Source organism: Poecilia formosa, unplaced genomic scaffold, assembly GCF_000485575.1.
Source record: "Poecilia formosa unplaced genomic scaffold, Poecilia_formosa-5.1.2 Scaffold58, whole genome shotgun sequence".
NCBI lineage: Eukaryota > Metazoa > Chordata > Actinopteri > Cyprinodontiformes > Poeciliidae > Poecilia > Poecilia formosa.
This window is the reverse complement of record NW_006799997.1, coordinates 94,917-110,620: the sequence shown is the minus strand read 5'-3', so window position 1 is coordinate 110,620 and position 15,704 is coordinate 94,917. Positions and strand designations below refer to the sequence as shown.

At 44.5% G+C, this 15,704-nt stretch overlaps 1 protein-coding gene across 17 annotated transcripts in view; it reads right to left on the bottom strand.

Annotated features, from left to right (window-relative positions):
• Positions 1-14,811, bottom strand: part of unc80 (unc-80 homolog (C. elegans)) — a 45,973-nt gene extending 31,162 nt beyond the window's left edge. For 3 of the 17 annotated variants that reach the window (XM_016672267.1, XM_016672269.1, XM_016672268.1), the window contains exons 1-17: positions 13,563-14,811; positions 13,308-13,356; positions 12,965-13,121; positions 11,337-11,665; positions 11,147-11,270; positions 11,005-11,069; positions 10,722-10,864; positions 7,574-7,847; positions 7,364-7,498; positions 7,068-7,284; positions 6,542-6,682; positions 5,192-5,460; positions 4,783-5,109; positions 3,904-4,038; positions 3,649-3,796; positions 1,511-1,561; positions 904-1,145 (exon numbers count right to left, since the gene is read on the bottom strand). In XM_016672267.1, the coding sequence (XP_016527753.1) occupies positions 904-1,145; positions 1,511-1,561; positions 3,649-3,796; positions 3,904-4,038; positions 4,783-5,109; positions 5,192-5,460; positions 6,542-6,682; positions 7,068-7,284; positions 7,364-7,498; positions 7,574-7,847; positions 10,722-10,864; positions 11,005-11,069; positions 11,147-11,270; positions 11,337-11,665; positions 12,965-13,121; positions 13,308-13,356; positions 13,563-13,654 (2,898 nt within the window). In that variant the 5' untranslated portion in view covers positions 13,655-14,811. The remainder of the gene's footprint in view (positions 1-903; positions 1,146-1,510; positions 1,562-3,648; positions 3,797-3,903; positions 4,039-4,782; positions 5,110-5,191; positions 5,461-6,541; positions 6,683-7,067; positions 7,285-7,363; positions 7,499-7,573; positions 7,848-10,721; positions 10,865-11,004; positions 11,070-11,146; positions 11,271-11,336; positions 11,666-12,964; positions 13,122-13,307; positions 13,357-13,562) is intronic. The other 14 variants (XM_016672262.1, XM_016672263.1, XM_016672264.1 and 11 more) reach the window with 11 other exon arrangements.
• Between the last annotated feature and the right edge of the window lie 893 nt (positions 14,812-15,704).

Sequence of the window (15,704 nt, the reverse complement as noted above, 5' to 3'; positions counted from 1 at the left end):
TAAAAACATCTAAACAAATGGTGGCCAATGTGCTAATGAGCCCATTTTAGCTAATGTGGTACTGTTTGCCTCTTAGTTAATGTTAGCATGTTACAAAGACTAGCTAAATGTAGTGTAGTATTGAAGACTATTTCTTCTATTTGGAACAGCAGGCTACAATGAAAATGATAACCTTCAGCTGATATTTTTAACTCTGATGAAACTATTTACATTTTGTTTCATTCCTCCAGACAAAGTGGGGGAAGAATAGCTGCTATAAGCTAGGTACCTGTGTTACTTACCGAAGCTGAAGCTAACTTGGTGCAATACCTGGTACTGTATACATAGGAGCTAAAGCTAGCTTGTCCAGTTAATACCACAATGAATACAAATCAATTTAACAGAATTTTCCACTTTTCAAAATAATAAAAAATGAGTTCAAGTGTGCAGCATTGTTAACAGTTTCTAGTTTTAAACACATCTTTCATATTTTCTGTAATGTAAGACTTTAGTGCTACTTGGTGGGGAAACCAATACAGCAGGTGGATGAAGTAACAACAAAAAACAATCATGTTTCTATGTTTTCTGTTGAAGTGCTTTGTGTTGGAGTATTTATCTTGGAAGAATAATTAGTCAAATAATTTAAATAAATAATTTAACGTCAAATATTCTGCTATACCAACAAATAACAAATTTAGCTAAAAATTAAACTTAAAATTAAATTTGACATTGGTCTTTTGATAAGGCGATACATAAAAGCAAAGCAGTGGTTCGTACCTTGATTGTTTCGGTCGGTACTAAGTGGTCTGTTTATGGAAAATAAGATCCGATTATACACTGTGATCACCGAGTAAAGCAGTAAGTCAGGATCTTTCTGTTCATTCGTGATAAAACCAGTAGTGATGGACTTCCCGTCCCACTCACCAGGTTTTCTGGGCTGTGCAGCTCGTGTGTGGTCGAGGCACAGCGGGTGATGAGGGACTTGAACATGCAGCCCACCACCACTGCCTCCATGTTCTGCGCCAGCGACTTGTTGTCCCCCGTGGCGAAGTTGTTGCCGAAGCCCGCCTTGTCTGGAAGCAGCAGGAAGGCAGGAGAGACCGGGGATGATACAGGAGCCGGTTCAGTCGGCGGGATGGGAGTGGGAGGGGGACAATACTGACCAGCTGGAGTTGTGAGCCCATACAACAGAAAGGAGGCAGGGGCAAAGGAAAGGGGTTCATAAAGCATATGGGGGAGAAGCAAAATCAAAAGGATTCTGGGTAGGGGATACATGCAAGTGACTAAGGCCTGCTTTAAACAGAGTAGGGGGCTTATTGTCTGGGTCCAGTTAGATGAAACTGCAAAAAAAAAGCCAGATTCAACACACACAGGTGTAAGTTTAGGAGTTGCAGGCGAGTTTGTCACTTTCGGACAGAGTGAGGGGTGCAGCGATGAAAGCGGTGTCTAGGGAAGGGTCTGATTGGGTGAGTAAAATCATCGTATTGCTTATGTTATTGACTGTTGTTAATCATTAATCGTGTGTATCTACCGATGTTTCTTTTTTTCGCCCTCCTGGACCTCTCACCTGCACTGCCGTACTCTGCAAGAGAAAAGAGGCGGGGCACAAGTTGATTGACATCAGGCCGGCACAGACATGTAAGGTGGTCTCAGAAAGGACATGGCACCCCACCTCCACCAGGAGGCGACCCCAAGATGCACACAAGTCAAAAATAAAACACACAACAACAAAAAAACCGAACAAGGTGCCCTGGTCACTTTCCATCAATCAAACACTCATTGCTTCTGCAACTTGCCAACTGCGGAGTATTTTGTACTAAATGACGGTACCATGTACAAAATACTTGAAAATTTCAGCGCAAAACTGGAAAACTGGCATGTTCAATGTGTCTCATAGCCACTGTTAGAACAGCAATGCAATGGGAGAAGCTTCCAATTGGCAAGTGTACAGAATGGATGAGTGAGTAAGGAAGTCAGGATTCGGCTAGTTGAAGTGGATGAAGAAAAAGTAAGCAGGAGGAAAACATCAAAAACATGACAAGCAAAGACAAGTGGATGGAGGAGAGGGGGAAGACAGATACACACAGACACAGGTAGGGCTGGAATGCAAAGTGCAGGGTGGGACAGCAAGGTCAAACATTTAGCTTTGTTCACTCCTAGTATGCTAGCTGTTATTGAGGCCCTTCTAAAGGGACAAATACTAATTTAATCACTGTTATATTACTTCTAGAGTAATCTGTCTTCCAGAAACTGAAATCTGAGACCAGTTTAGCTAACATGCTACTTTGGCATAATACAAAAAATCTGGCAAAGGAGAGTGGTCTTCTTTTTTCTAAATCTTCAGGAAAGGCTTATCTTAGTGTTTACAATGTCTATGCTTTTGTCTGCTCTTTATATACCTTAAACATTTAAATACCTTGAGATAAATCTTGTTTCAAACTTTACAAACCTTAATATTATTAGCAATTTTATGTATCAGAGTAGTATCTGATAAAATTGTTACATTTTAAAGAAGTCCTTGTTTAAGCTATGATTATTTTTAATGATGGTTTAGCTGTTAGCCAAGCTAATGGTCCCAAGCTTTACACACTGTTGCCGTTTGCTAATGCAGCATTGTATTTATTTATTTATTTATTTTCAGAAACCCTTAAGCTCAGCTTAATATCACACTCCCTAATGTGCCATTTTATGTTGTGTTGTAAATATTTCTAATGTCTAAGTTTGGAATATTTTTTTCTAACTTTTCATGTAGCGAGGATTATTTTAAATTTTACACACTTTGGGTTTATGCTAACATTAGCATTTCTACAATATTATTCTGGGGTCTTTTTCTCTTACACATTAAAAAAAACTTTCAGCATATATCTTACTTTAGTGTATTTTTAAAATCCATTTTCTGTAGTAGTTTAATTAAAGCCTGCCTTCTGTAAACGTACGTGCATAAAGCCTTATCCAGATTTGTCTATGGCTAAAATTTGTAATAAAATGAAATCAAGTTATAAAAATGTTTATTATGTTAAACTTGACCAAAAACATAAAAATAAACAGGCCCCAGCCAGGCTGTATGCTTACCACCATATTTTAATAACATGTTTTTTGTTCCAAACCTTACTTTAAGAAGTCAGTCTCACTTTAAAAAGTCATTTGTGAGCATTTTTTATTCCTTAGCTTTATTTTTTCCACATCTTCTTTCCACTCAAAAGCTAATGTTAGCCTAAGATCTAGCATTAGCATATTTGTCTTAATGTGATGAGCAATTTTATGCAACAAATGAATATATTTGTTGCAAAAATATATCTGCATGCTTTTATAACTTGCTAGAACACCAGGTATATTTTTTTAAATAATTAGCTCTTGAAAAGCTGAATGTGAATGGGAATGCATAGTATTTTTGCAGTTATTGGGTGCTAAGAAGTTAGCAAACTAAACTTGATGGTAAGCATGCTAACATGCCTGCTAAACTGTAGCATGTTAACATGTGAGCATGTTTTCATTCCTGACTTTTTGCACCAAATCCTGCATATGTGTTCTCCGTTAAACGAATGGTAGAAAAATAATGTCACACTAATATTTGTGCTGCTCAATTTTATCCAGTTTCTGCATCTGGAATCAAGGCTGATGCAAACGTTTTGAGGGCTTGCATCCCACTCAGATACTCCACATACTTACTGTCAGTAATGGGCTCCATGCAGAAGCCCAGCAGTGCGTGCAGGAAGTCCACAATGTTATTGAGGGAGTCTTTGTTGACATACTCGCGCATTGTTTGGCGAAACTGCACTTTGTCCAGCTTATACAGATTAGTCAGGCAGTTCTGGGCCTGCAATGAAAGATAAAATATACAATCATAAAGAACTGTGGGAATATCAAGAATGAAGTGTTTTCCATGTTCATAGGGAAATAATCAGCTGAGTTCAAGTGTCCAACCTGCATCCTGAGGCGGTCTCCTGACAGTCCTCGGTGGCCCTCCCCGCAGCCGTAAGCGCAGCCCAGAGACTTGACTATCTTGATCAGCATAGTGAGAGCCAGGCGGTGGGTGCTGAAACCAGAACCCTCTTCCTCCTGATGAAGAAAACAAAGTCAGGTTTTCTCCCAGAAAACTTGCTTTGCCCGTCGGTAGCGGTGCTAAGTCAGTCATCCAACAGCCCACCGTGTTTTTGAGGTGAAACTTTCAAAGTAGACTCGAACAGTGAAAATTTCACCAGGTACACTGCAAAAACACAAAATCTTACCAAATATGTTTGTCCAGTTTCTAGTGCAAATATCTTAATACACTTGAAATAAGACAGAACTAACTTACAAGTAGCTTTTCTGCAAGACATTGGAGCTTGTTTTAAGTCAATAATTTCCTAATATTGATGAAAAAGTTCTTGTTACATTGGCAGATTATTTCACTTATAACATGGAAAAAAATGTCATTATAAATAAATTTATCTGCCAATAGAACTAGAACTTTACAATCAATATTTCATTAATATTAAGGAATTATATCTTGCTAAAAAGCTACTTGTAAGTTTGTTTTTCTTATATGAAGCAAACTAAGATATCTGCATTAGAAACTGGACAAAAAACACTTGACAAGATTTTGTGTTTTTGCTGTGTAATTATACGTTATTGGAAGACATTACTGACAATACCTAAACACCAACCACGAAGTCCTAAAAAAAGGAAACATAAAAAAAATAAAATAAAATAAAATAAGTAAAACCCTGCTTAGCCTGGCAAGTAAAGCCTGGTGGCCTGCCAGGCTTATAATCCTTTGGAAGTGTTCGAGATTAAAATCTACAGAATAATCTCTGAACTCACTTTTTTGTCATTCTCTTTGTTATTCTTGACGTCATCCTTGCTCCCCTGCCCACTGCCTCCGCCGCTCCCCCCTCCTCCACCTCCGTCTCCACCCCCACCGGCTCCTGGAAGCGGGCCGCCACCCTGGGCGCCAGCTGCCAGGCTCTGGCCGGCCGGGTCTTTGGCCCGGGTCTCCTGGTTCTCCTTGTTGTCCGGCTTGGACAGCTTCTTGCCCATGCCGGGGACGATGCCCAGCTGCAGCAGGCAGTCGATGATGTTGAGGGACACGTCGCAGATCCTGGAGCTGATGTCATGGGCGAGGACGGCGTAGAGCGCCCGCAGCACGGCCTGGTGCGGGAAAAGGGAAAGTGCATTATGCCGCTGGAAGGTGCCGTCAGGAGATGCGTTCAGGGTCCGGCTAGTTCCCCACCGTTAGGTCCAGCATGCCGTTCTTCAGCACGAAGTTGTTGGTGCCCTCAATGTTCTCGCCCTCCTCCAGACAGGAGTAGTTGATGCAGGAGTCAGTGAGGCTGCGGGGCAGGTTGCTGCAGGCCAGCGGCTCCACGGGGATTTCGGGCGCAGCGGACGGGTTGCACAGCTTCTTCATGTGCTCGGTGAAGAAGTCGGCGTAGCCCACGTTGAAGGAGGCCACCGTGGTGTTGAACGCCGCCATGGTGATGGTGGAGATCTGAGATCGCACTTCACAAAAACAGTTCAGTGTTTTAATGCAAATCCACCAATTCATACAGCATGACATCCCCAAAAAGGTTTTTCTTCGACTGAATTTTCCCCCTTTCTCTTCCATTTTTAATAATTACCAAAACATTATATATGACACGTAAGCAACCATCAGTTTTTATAAAAACTGAAGAAAAAAGCCCAAATTAACAAATCAACGGTAATAAGTGATCAGTACCTTCTGCTCTACTTACTATTCCCGTTATTTATTTATAACTTCTATTATTTTTATAAACACCTCTACCAATTTGTTTGTTTTTTTTTATTAAAAGAAAAACAATTTCACAAGCTGAAAATTAAAAGTTAAAGGCAATAGGAAGAAACTTCTAATCAGTCCATTAAACTTTTTTGGCCGACAAAAAACTGTGAGTAACTTGAACTTCAAATTCTGGCCAGTTAGAGGCAGTTACTGGAATTATTATTGATATTTATGCCCTATTTTTGAGAGCTACAAACCTCTTTACTTATTTTTATTTTCCTTTTAAATCAAAGTCATCAAATCTCACAAAAAATAAATAATCTTGGTGGTAAATTAACAATGTTTAACAAATTTCAGGTTGCATCAAGGTGCCTGATATGTTGAAAAGAATATGGTCGTTTTTCTTGTCAGCATTTATTATCGCTTGATGAGTTACATGGTTATGATGATTAAAAAAAAGAGATTGAGAAAAATATTTTATTTATTAATTTTCCTGTTATTTATTTATAACTTCTATAAATAAACATCTAATGGTTTCCATAGATTCTCATGGTATAGAAACAAAAACAACAAAAATAAGTGATCAGTGAAGTTGTTTTCTGCTTCAGACCAGGTTCTGAGTGTCGCTCTGCGTCTAAAACCAGGCCTGTTATCTGTGTGTGTTTGTCTCAATAATAACTGCGTTACGTAACCCGGCAGAGACAGAAACATCCGCCATCTTCTAACGGATCTAATTAACGGTGAAACAACACGACTCCTGGACTCTGTTTCTTAATAAACCTTGACATGTTAACGGTTTCCGCCAGTAGCTCCTCCCTGTTTAGCGCCGTTATTCCGGCTCACCTTCCTTCACCGTGTTGTCGCTGTGGCTGTTGGAGTGGTCGGGCATGTCTCTGAGCAGGGAGTGGTGGGAGTGGGAGTGCTTGGCGCTCAGGCTGTCGGCATCGGCAGCTGTGTCCGTGCTGCCTCTGCGTGTGAATTTACCTGGAAAGGAATGGAAACACGAGGGGATTCACATGCTGTTTTTGAAGAAAAACCTGAACAGCAGATGCTGCTGGAGGCTAGATGAGCTGGAAAATCTCAATCTGTGTAACTGCAGCTCACAAACAAGCACTACATCACCCTCCTCTACTATTACAATTTCCTTTCAAAATACACAAGCCAGCAATTTTGAAAACCTTCTGGTTCAAATCATTTCATCTCCTTTCCTTTGAGCTTTTATTTTAGGTTACTGAAGTAACTGGAGTGTTAAACGTTTCGTCTTATTTAAGGTTTTCAAGTGTAAGAACTAAGACTTGAACAAGTCAGTTACCCCGAACAGAAACACTGGAGGAGAATGTGACTGGAGGTCAGCAGCGTCATGACATACCCATGATGGTGGCCTGCCAGCCGCCGCGGTCCAGACCCCGCCGCTCGTCACCCAGGCCCGAGAAGCTTCCGAAGGAGAAGGTGCTGCGAGTGGGCGAGACGTCCAGGTGGTCGTCGTGCAGCAGGAAGGGGACGCCCATGCGCCGCTGCCGCTTCTTCCCGGCGTGATGGAAGGGAATAGAGCCTTTCCTCTCCCGGTCCTCCCGCCGGTTCTTGAACTGCAGCACAACCAGAAGTCTTTAGTGGTGCTGCTAAAGACTACAGAACCCTGCTGTAGGGTCAAACTGGGGCGCTGACCTTCTTGAAGATGTTCATGCCCAGGTCAGAGGACAGGTCTGGGACGGCCTGTCGGCGCAGGTTGGTGAGGGAAACCTTGGCAAAAGTCTCGGTGCTCAGAGATTTGCCCTCTTCGTTGCACTTCAGACTCATATCCTGTACAGCAAAACAAAGCCTCAATCAATCAAGTTGTTGTTAAATCTGACGATGGTAATTGGCTGCCGTTGCTACCTGGGTCTTGTGGGTGTTGACCAGCGAGGGCGTGGCAGCCACCATGGAGCTGCTGCGAGGGCGGGGCAGCGGGGTGACCAGGGGTTCCGGGTTCCGTTCCGGTCTCTCCTCCATGATCTGCCTCAGGCGCTGCAGGTAGTACATCAGGGCCCAGTGCACGCCCTCCTCCGTCCAGTGGGGCTGCAGCAGGCAGCGCAGCACCGCCACGTCAAAGTAGGTGGCGTACCGGGCGCGGTGCGCCAGAGACGCCGGCAGACCGGCAGGAGCTGACGTCCTGGAGGAACAGAGACTTAACAGTTGATGCAACCACAGGCTCGGTCAGATCAATATCATCATCAATGTCTGAGACCAGCTGAGTCATTAGAGAAGCGAAAAGGACCTCAAAGCCTCCAGTCTGGCTGCAGAGTCATAAAGAAAGCAATGACATCAAAGACCATTTTGCTCCTAAATCACCACGGTTACATCATCGCTGGTTTCCCCCCTGATATTCTGGTAGACTCGGTTCAATTAGGATCAAAACTGAAACATTTGTTCCATTTCCAGCTACTGAGGGTTTTATTTTTCTCTCTGCTTTGAGTCAAACCAACCAAACACATTGAACGCCCCCTTCTTGCCTGTGCGGGCGCTGCACCAAGAACCACCGAAGGAAACAACACAAAACCCTCTGAAGAAGACACTGAGTGACACTTCATTCTTCACAAAATGGAAAGAAAAATGGAGTGGAATCAGATTTTAGTAGTGGAGGATTTCTCTTCTGTCTTTGGCTAAAGACCACAAACCTTTTCTCCCACTAGCGCTAGGCTAGCTCGTTTTTTTCGGTTGTATTTACCCAAAATACAATGCGCTGCAATCCACTTCCTGCTTTTGGAGCAGTCTCTGGTCCGCTTGGTGTTCTCATATGCATTCAAAATGTACTGGAGTTAATTTCAACCAAACCGAGACTGAGGTTTTTAGGACCAGAGTTCACTTTAGAGTTCGATTCCGCGTTCACACTTCACCAACCGAACCGGACTTTCAAGATAAATGGACCGGAGTTGGATTAAAACGAGCTGAACTCGGCTGGTGGGAATGATGCTATAAATGAGGTAGTTTTGTATCTACTCCCAATTTTCTAACTTCATGTAATAAAATGTTCTTGAAGCTTGTTCCCATCATCTGTCCTGGTTGGCTTTGTGTTAACACACAAACTTGCTACTTGATTTTTAATGTCTTTGCATACGGGCATTTCTCCATGTATATAACTGAATTTTGACAGAAACCAGCAATTTTGGATGTTTTTTTTCTTTTCACCTCACTAAATATTTAGTTATTTAGTGATTACCTGGTGGACATTCCTCTGAACAGATATGAAGAACAGATGGATGGTGATTATTTCTATTTTCTTTACAATCTGGTATTATGGGACCACACCTGCCATTATAAGCACGTTGCACTGATCACAGCCAGTTGATGGGGTGAATCTGGTTAAAACGAGAACGAGGGGAAGCTGACAGCTCTGAGAAATCACAGCACACATCACTGGCCTGCATGGCCGGGATTATTTTGGGAGACAAGAGTTCCATTTGGAGATGGAGTTAACGGGACGAAGCATGACGCGGCTCAGCTCCTGCTGTCCAGACTCACGTTCTGCTGCTCCGTCTCACTTCAACTCTCACTGCTTTAATCTAGAAATCTGGTCAGTCAACGGGGATAATAACAAAACTGTCCACTCCTCCTGCCACAATGCCTCATTAATAATCCATCAGAGGAGGACGGAGAACAAGGGCAAAGCCCGCCTTCAGCATCCTCTGGGCAGCAGCAGGGGGACGGGGGGTGGGGGGGAGACGGAGCCTTGGCCTACGTGAGTCCACTATAAATAAGCTGGATGAAGGTCAGCGCTCGCTGCAGAGAAACATATTGGGAACCAGAAGAAGGGAAGCGAGGGACAGAAGGAGGGCCAGGATAATCTGCGGAGAGCAGCAGCGGACGACGCCTCCTCCTTCCCTCCTCTGCTGTTGTCAGGTTGCCACGGAGACCCGGTGACGACAGTCCCTGGCACAAGGGGGAAGATGCAGCAGCCGGGGTCGCCATGGAAACTGCCTCCGCATCAGCAGCGGAGAGGTGCGGATGGCGCCGCGGGGACGGGACAGGACGGGAGCGAACGGCGAGGATCGGCCCACGCCGGAAACGGCCGCAGAGTGGAGGAGGAGGAGGAGGGATAAAAACGGGAGTCTGATTGATGAGGAAACAGAGACGGAGCCTCTGATCCCACCTGAGTCCTGCAGGACGGACACATCAGGACCCTCACAGCCCATAAACAAGACCTGGATTTGTAGGATTGTCACGGTTCTGAATCAAATGAATGAATCCAACCTGATGTGACAGACTTGGAAAAACAAAAACACCCTCATGGAATACAAAAAAATAAATAAATAAAAATAAACAATTTTGGAATATTTCCTCATTGATGGAGATTCTCCCCAGCTTTGATGCCAGCGTCAGACATTACTTGAGCATAATTACCCTGGTTATGTGGGTTAAAGTGAGAACAGTGAGAGAAGAGCCTCTGCGTCTGCCTGATGAGACAGAACAGCTATTAATATAAGCTGAGCAGTTTATCTGACGGAAGCCTGAAGGGCTCATTTTTCTCTCCCCGCCAACATGGTGGCGTTCCCCAACTATTACTCTGCTGGTGTAACGTTTCCAGGCCTCATCATATAAAATTAGAAAACGGCTGCCATGTCTACCGAAGGAGGTGGAAAGTCTCTGGTTGCTATGGAAACACCTGCTTTTCTTGAGAAGCAGTTGGAGGTTCCGGATTTAAAATAAACAGGCCCTGATCTAAAAGTCAGGTCAAAAACCAAAATAAAACCCTGATTAGAATAACCTTCTACTCTGAACATGAACATTTTTTAATGTTTTTTTTTCAATCAAGGAATATTATGGGAGTGGATCAGAGTGTGAGTGTATAGTTCACACTGAATCAATATGACAGAAAAACAGAAATCCTAATGCAGTAGGAGATCCACAAGGAGAAACATGACAAAAATATTCACATTTTGATGTATAAAATGTACCACAACGTATCATAACTAATCAAATATGATGTTAATATGAACATCAGCTCATCGTTATTAAACCCTGTTGGACTTCAGGTTAAGGTGCTCACTTTTTCTTGGAGGGCCCCTTGGCCGCCGGGGGCTGCTGGGACGTCCCTCCCTTCTCCACCGAGTTGGCACGGCGACAGCTCTGCTCACCTGCTGCAGGGAAGGAGGAATCTGATTGGCTGGCTTCACAGACCACCTGGAAGCCCTGTGGGTTTGTAGACGGACAGATAAGACAGACAGGAAGGAGGGCCGACACGTGGCGTTGATGAATCCCAGAGGCAGGAACCAGAAGGGGACGAAACGTCAGGCTGAATCTGACGAGAGAGCAGCTAAACACTGACTCACCAGGGGACTCTGGTTGGCAGACCCCTGGGGGCTGCACTGGTTGTTGACTGGGGAGTTCCTCTTAGCTGGTGGGACAGAACAGAGCCCGTTATGATCCTGCATGAACAAATGAGAACAGACCCCCTCTGGTCTTGGTGTTTACCTGTCACAATATTCCGGACCGGTTTGATCAGGGTGGTGAAGGCCGGGATGTCGGGCTGCCGGTGCTCCCACATGGGCTGCCAGATCACCAGGCCGCTGGCCAGCCTGAAGGTCAGGTCTGACTCCTGGACAAACAAAGGTTAGACTCCGGAAAGCCCCGGTTCCGGTGCTGGGCGTGAAGCGGAACGCACCTTGATGCGGTGGATGAGCGGCGCGAACAGGAACACGAACAGCTCCACGGTGGCCATGCTCTTGTGGAACAGCTTGGCCCGCGCGCTGTCGTCGTCCTCCAGCAGGGAGCTGCCGTGCTGCGGCCCCGAGCCCGAGCCCGAGCCAGGGGCCCCCGGGGAGGAGCCCTGGTTCCCCAGTGGCTGGAGGAAGGCGCTGCTGCTGCTGCCGCCCCTGGACCAGCCCTGGTTGCCCAACGCCTCCTGGTTGCACTCCTGTGCGGCGTCCAGCAGCATCCAGTGCAGCGTGTGCAGCAGCTTGGTCTCTGCCACGCCCAGCTTGTCCTGGTGGCCTGACGGGAGGGAAGGACAACTTTACCTCTAACGTCCAGAGGACAGTAGGCGGCAGCGACCCAGGACAGCACTAAACATGGGGGCGCACACACACCAGTTAACAAGTGAACTTGGTTTGATGGATGCAGTTCCCCGTCTTACTGCTTTACAAGCAGCATGGGATCATTTTCCTGCATTTTCATTAGCTGTGAAGCTACAAATGGAGCTAGCCGGTTATTGCGGTTAGCTGTTTGGCTTCATCAGTCTATGACAGGACGTGTTTGGAACGTACAGAACCGAACTCTGACTCCAATCCAACTGGAAATCAATCAAATTGAGGCAACCTGTATTAATGGAGATGAATGAATGGATTATCGTAGCAATCTTTAAACATTCAACTGATAACCGACCCGAACATCCAACAGGGCAATGTCCTGCTGAACCACACTTTGTTACTGAAGGTAACTGGACTGAAGCTGCATCACTCATTACTCACCTTATGCAAATTAACTGGAACAAACCAGGATGTATATAATCAGTTTAAACTGAATCAAAAAACATACCGAACTGACTTGGACTGAAATAATTTGACAACTAAGGATCTGCAGTCTCACTCTTTACTGGATCAGAATTAGGTTTCAAATGCTTGAGATCTCCTCTAGAAACACGTCTATTTCTGAAGTTCAAACACCAAATATACATTAATATGCATAATATTCGTAGTGGAAACCATCTTAGCGCTGCCATAGAAGCCCTCTTCCTTACTTTTGGTTTCCAGCCCATCAGTGCCACAGTAAATAAAGGCTGCTCCTGGATTGGCTGCTTTGTAGACACCAGCCAATAGCCTGTCTAGTAGTGTTTAGTTTTTGTATTTCAGTTTCTCAAGCTGCATTTTACAGTGTAACATTTACAGAAAAACACGAAACTTGGTAGAGGTTTACTGTATTTGTAACTGGTTAACTTGTCTCAAACTGAACTTTGTGAATTTTAAAATGGATCTGAATTAAAATTCTGCTGTACTGAATGAATTAGGTGGTTAATCATATTCTCTAACTACACAGTGAGTCAGTCAGAGGCTTCTTCAAATTAGTTGTAATACAGACTGCTACAGGAGATCTCTCCTCTCCACAGCCACCATCTAAATTAACTCTTTAATCAAATGGGTTTTTACATAAACTGATCTGTAATGAATGAATAGAAACTGGATTAACTGGATTAATTAGGGAGGAAAAAGTTGGACCAATCCTTGCTATACTGAAGAAAAAAAATAAATAAGCAAAAAAAAAAAAAGTCTTTGTGTTGGATCACCGGAGCCTCACCCAGCTTGTTCCTGTTGGACAGCAGGATGGAGGTGCAGTGCAGGACGTGGGGCAGCGCAGCCTGGACCAGCTCCCAGCGGGAGATGCTCTGGATGGCCTCGGACAGCGCCGGAGACAGGCCGTGCAGCTTGTTCTCCACCAGGACCCGCTCAAAGGACTGGGCCGGCGTCCAGAGGCACAGGGTGGGGGGACAAACGGGGATTAAAGCAGGCTTTCTTTGCTGTGTGGGGGGCCCGGATGGCCCCTCCAGCAGCAGTAGCATTATGGAGATGAGTTCACGTGAAGCAGGAAAAGCACCGGCCTGAAGGTGCATTAAGGTAAAAACAGACAGATTATGACTCACCACGCAGGACGCTTCATACTGTTTCCCCAACTTCGGCCGCAGGAAAGCGCTGAAACCACATTAACATGATTGGAATCAGATTACCTCCACCACAGCTGCGCCTGCCCTACTTTCTGGGGGCAAATTTGCGTTTCCAGGTGCGGCACTTTACATCAAATATGCAACCACCCCCGGCCCCCTTCCCTCTCCTCCACATCTCCTTCCAGAACCGAACCCGAACCAATACCAGACACCTGTTATCCCGCCTCCACCGACCTGGTCTGCCTCCAGAGGAAGGTCTGGATGGGGAACGGGACTCCCTTCCCGCATTCCGGCTCGTTTTCGTCCAGGCTCTTCCTCTTCACCATGTTGTCCCCGGACTGGTGCTGCTGGCTGACCGGGAGCCGCGGCTGGCGCTCCCGCTGCGGCTGCGGCTCCTGGCTCCGTCCAGGTGATCCGCACAGCCTTCCTCCCCCGCTTCCCTCCTCAGCACATGATTGGGTTCATCCTGCGTAAAATGGCTGCAAGTGTCGATCGGCGGCTGTGGAAACTGAGAGGGAGAGAGAGCGGCGGCAGGAGGAGGAGGAGGAGGAAAAAGGGGGAGAGCAAAACGATTTCTGCACCTCCGCGGAACAGCGGGCTGGAGCCGATTGTTTCTGGTTCCTCCACCCCGCAGAGGGGGGCTGTGTTCGGGGTGCAGCTCCTCTAAAGACGCTACGTTTCTGCTGACATCTGTCAGCATCAACAGGTTGGTTAATGACCTGGGAAGAAACATCATCACCATCAAGTCTGACCTTCATCCGATAAACCAGGATTACAGATGTTTTACTGTTTTATAATTAAATATAAAGGCTGATTTTTTTTAACACCTATGCGGGGACTGAAAGATAAAACACATCATTTAACTAACTATGATTTCACTTTTCCTAACCTGATCATATTTATCGGTCGTAAAACTCGTGTATTGTATTCAGGTGACGTTTGATGTGGACCATATGGGAGGTTGCCCAGGGCAGCATCAGACATGTGGGTGGTTTTCTATTGGTTTTACGCATGTGTGTAGTAATTTAAAGCAGATGCTGTCTGAAACCTGCACATGCTTCAGCTAAAATTTAATGTCACTTTTATAATATGCCCTTGTCCCTATTGTTCTTGCTGTTTTATGATTCAACAGTGCTGTTAGTGTTTGTTCATTTTATGTATGTTCTTGTAAATAAGAATTTGTTCTTACTAACTTACCCGGTTAAAGTACAAAAAGAAGAAGAAAAAAGGTTATTTTACTTTTTTTATATTGGACTGCAGTATATTTATTTAATCCTCCAGAAGAATTTAAATTATTTCCTACTTTTTGATTGGTTGTGAGGCAACACAAGAAGAAACTTCCCTAACAGGATAAAATGGTAAGCTCCTGTGTTTTATTTTATTTTTGTCCAGTTTGATCAAACTTTATAAGTCAACCAAGGCATCAAAAAATGGTTAGGTGTTTTGCTTCTTTCAGTATAAAATTAAAAAAGTATCATTGAAACTTCTTAATGAAAGAACATGCTGCTTTTTTAATATTTCATGCATGGAAAAAGTAAGTAAGCTCAACCAAAAGAATTAGAAATTAAATCCAGTCTTTCTCTAAAGCACACAAATTTTTTTCTATTTATGTGAAGAGAAAACAAATAAAATGATTCATAAACTATTTTTGACATGTGTGAAGTTTTTATGCTGTTTTTGGACAGGTTGTACTGAAATGTGAATTTCCCTCTGGGATTAATAAAGTACATTCATTAATTCACATGTAGTTAAAATGAATTGTTTTGGATGGAAGCTTTGCATACTTTTAAGTTCTTAAAAAGCTCCCACCTCATGGGGTCAAAGGGTATGACACACCTGTGTTGAACAGACACACCTGGTCACCCTGTGGTTCTGGCAGGTGAGGCTCCACTTGAGGTGCTGGATCACACCTCCACCAGGTAGGTCAGGTCTGGCTGAAAGGGCACATCTAACACTCGGCTCCCTAAAAGAGGCAACCAGCCTCTTCTCCTGTCACATGGAACGACCCTCCTGTCAGCACCAATCCAAGAAATAAACTTCTCTGGCTCTACTCCGGTTCCTCTTATCTCCCTCCCCACAGATGGGTTCAATTACTGCTCATCAACTCCTCTACAGCAGCAGGCCTTCCTACTCACGAGATAATCCCAATTGTACCATATTTATCATTCTTCCTGTAAACGGGCATAATGGATGCATATTAAGACATCCACCGGTTTGTCGGGGTTCTGTTCAGATCAGAACCAGGACGGTTTGGGTGATTAGATCAGGGGTACCCAAACTTTTTGACACCAAGATCTACTTTTCCTCCCACCAGCCGGCTGAGATCTACCACATGATACGAAGATATACAAATTGTAAATTGAAACTCTATTGGCT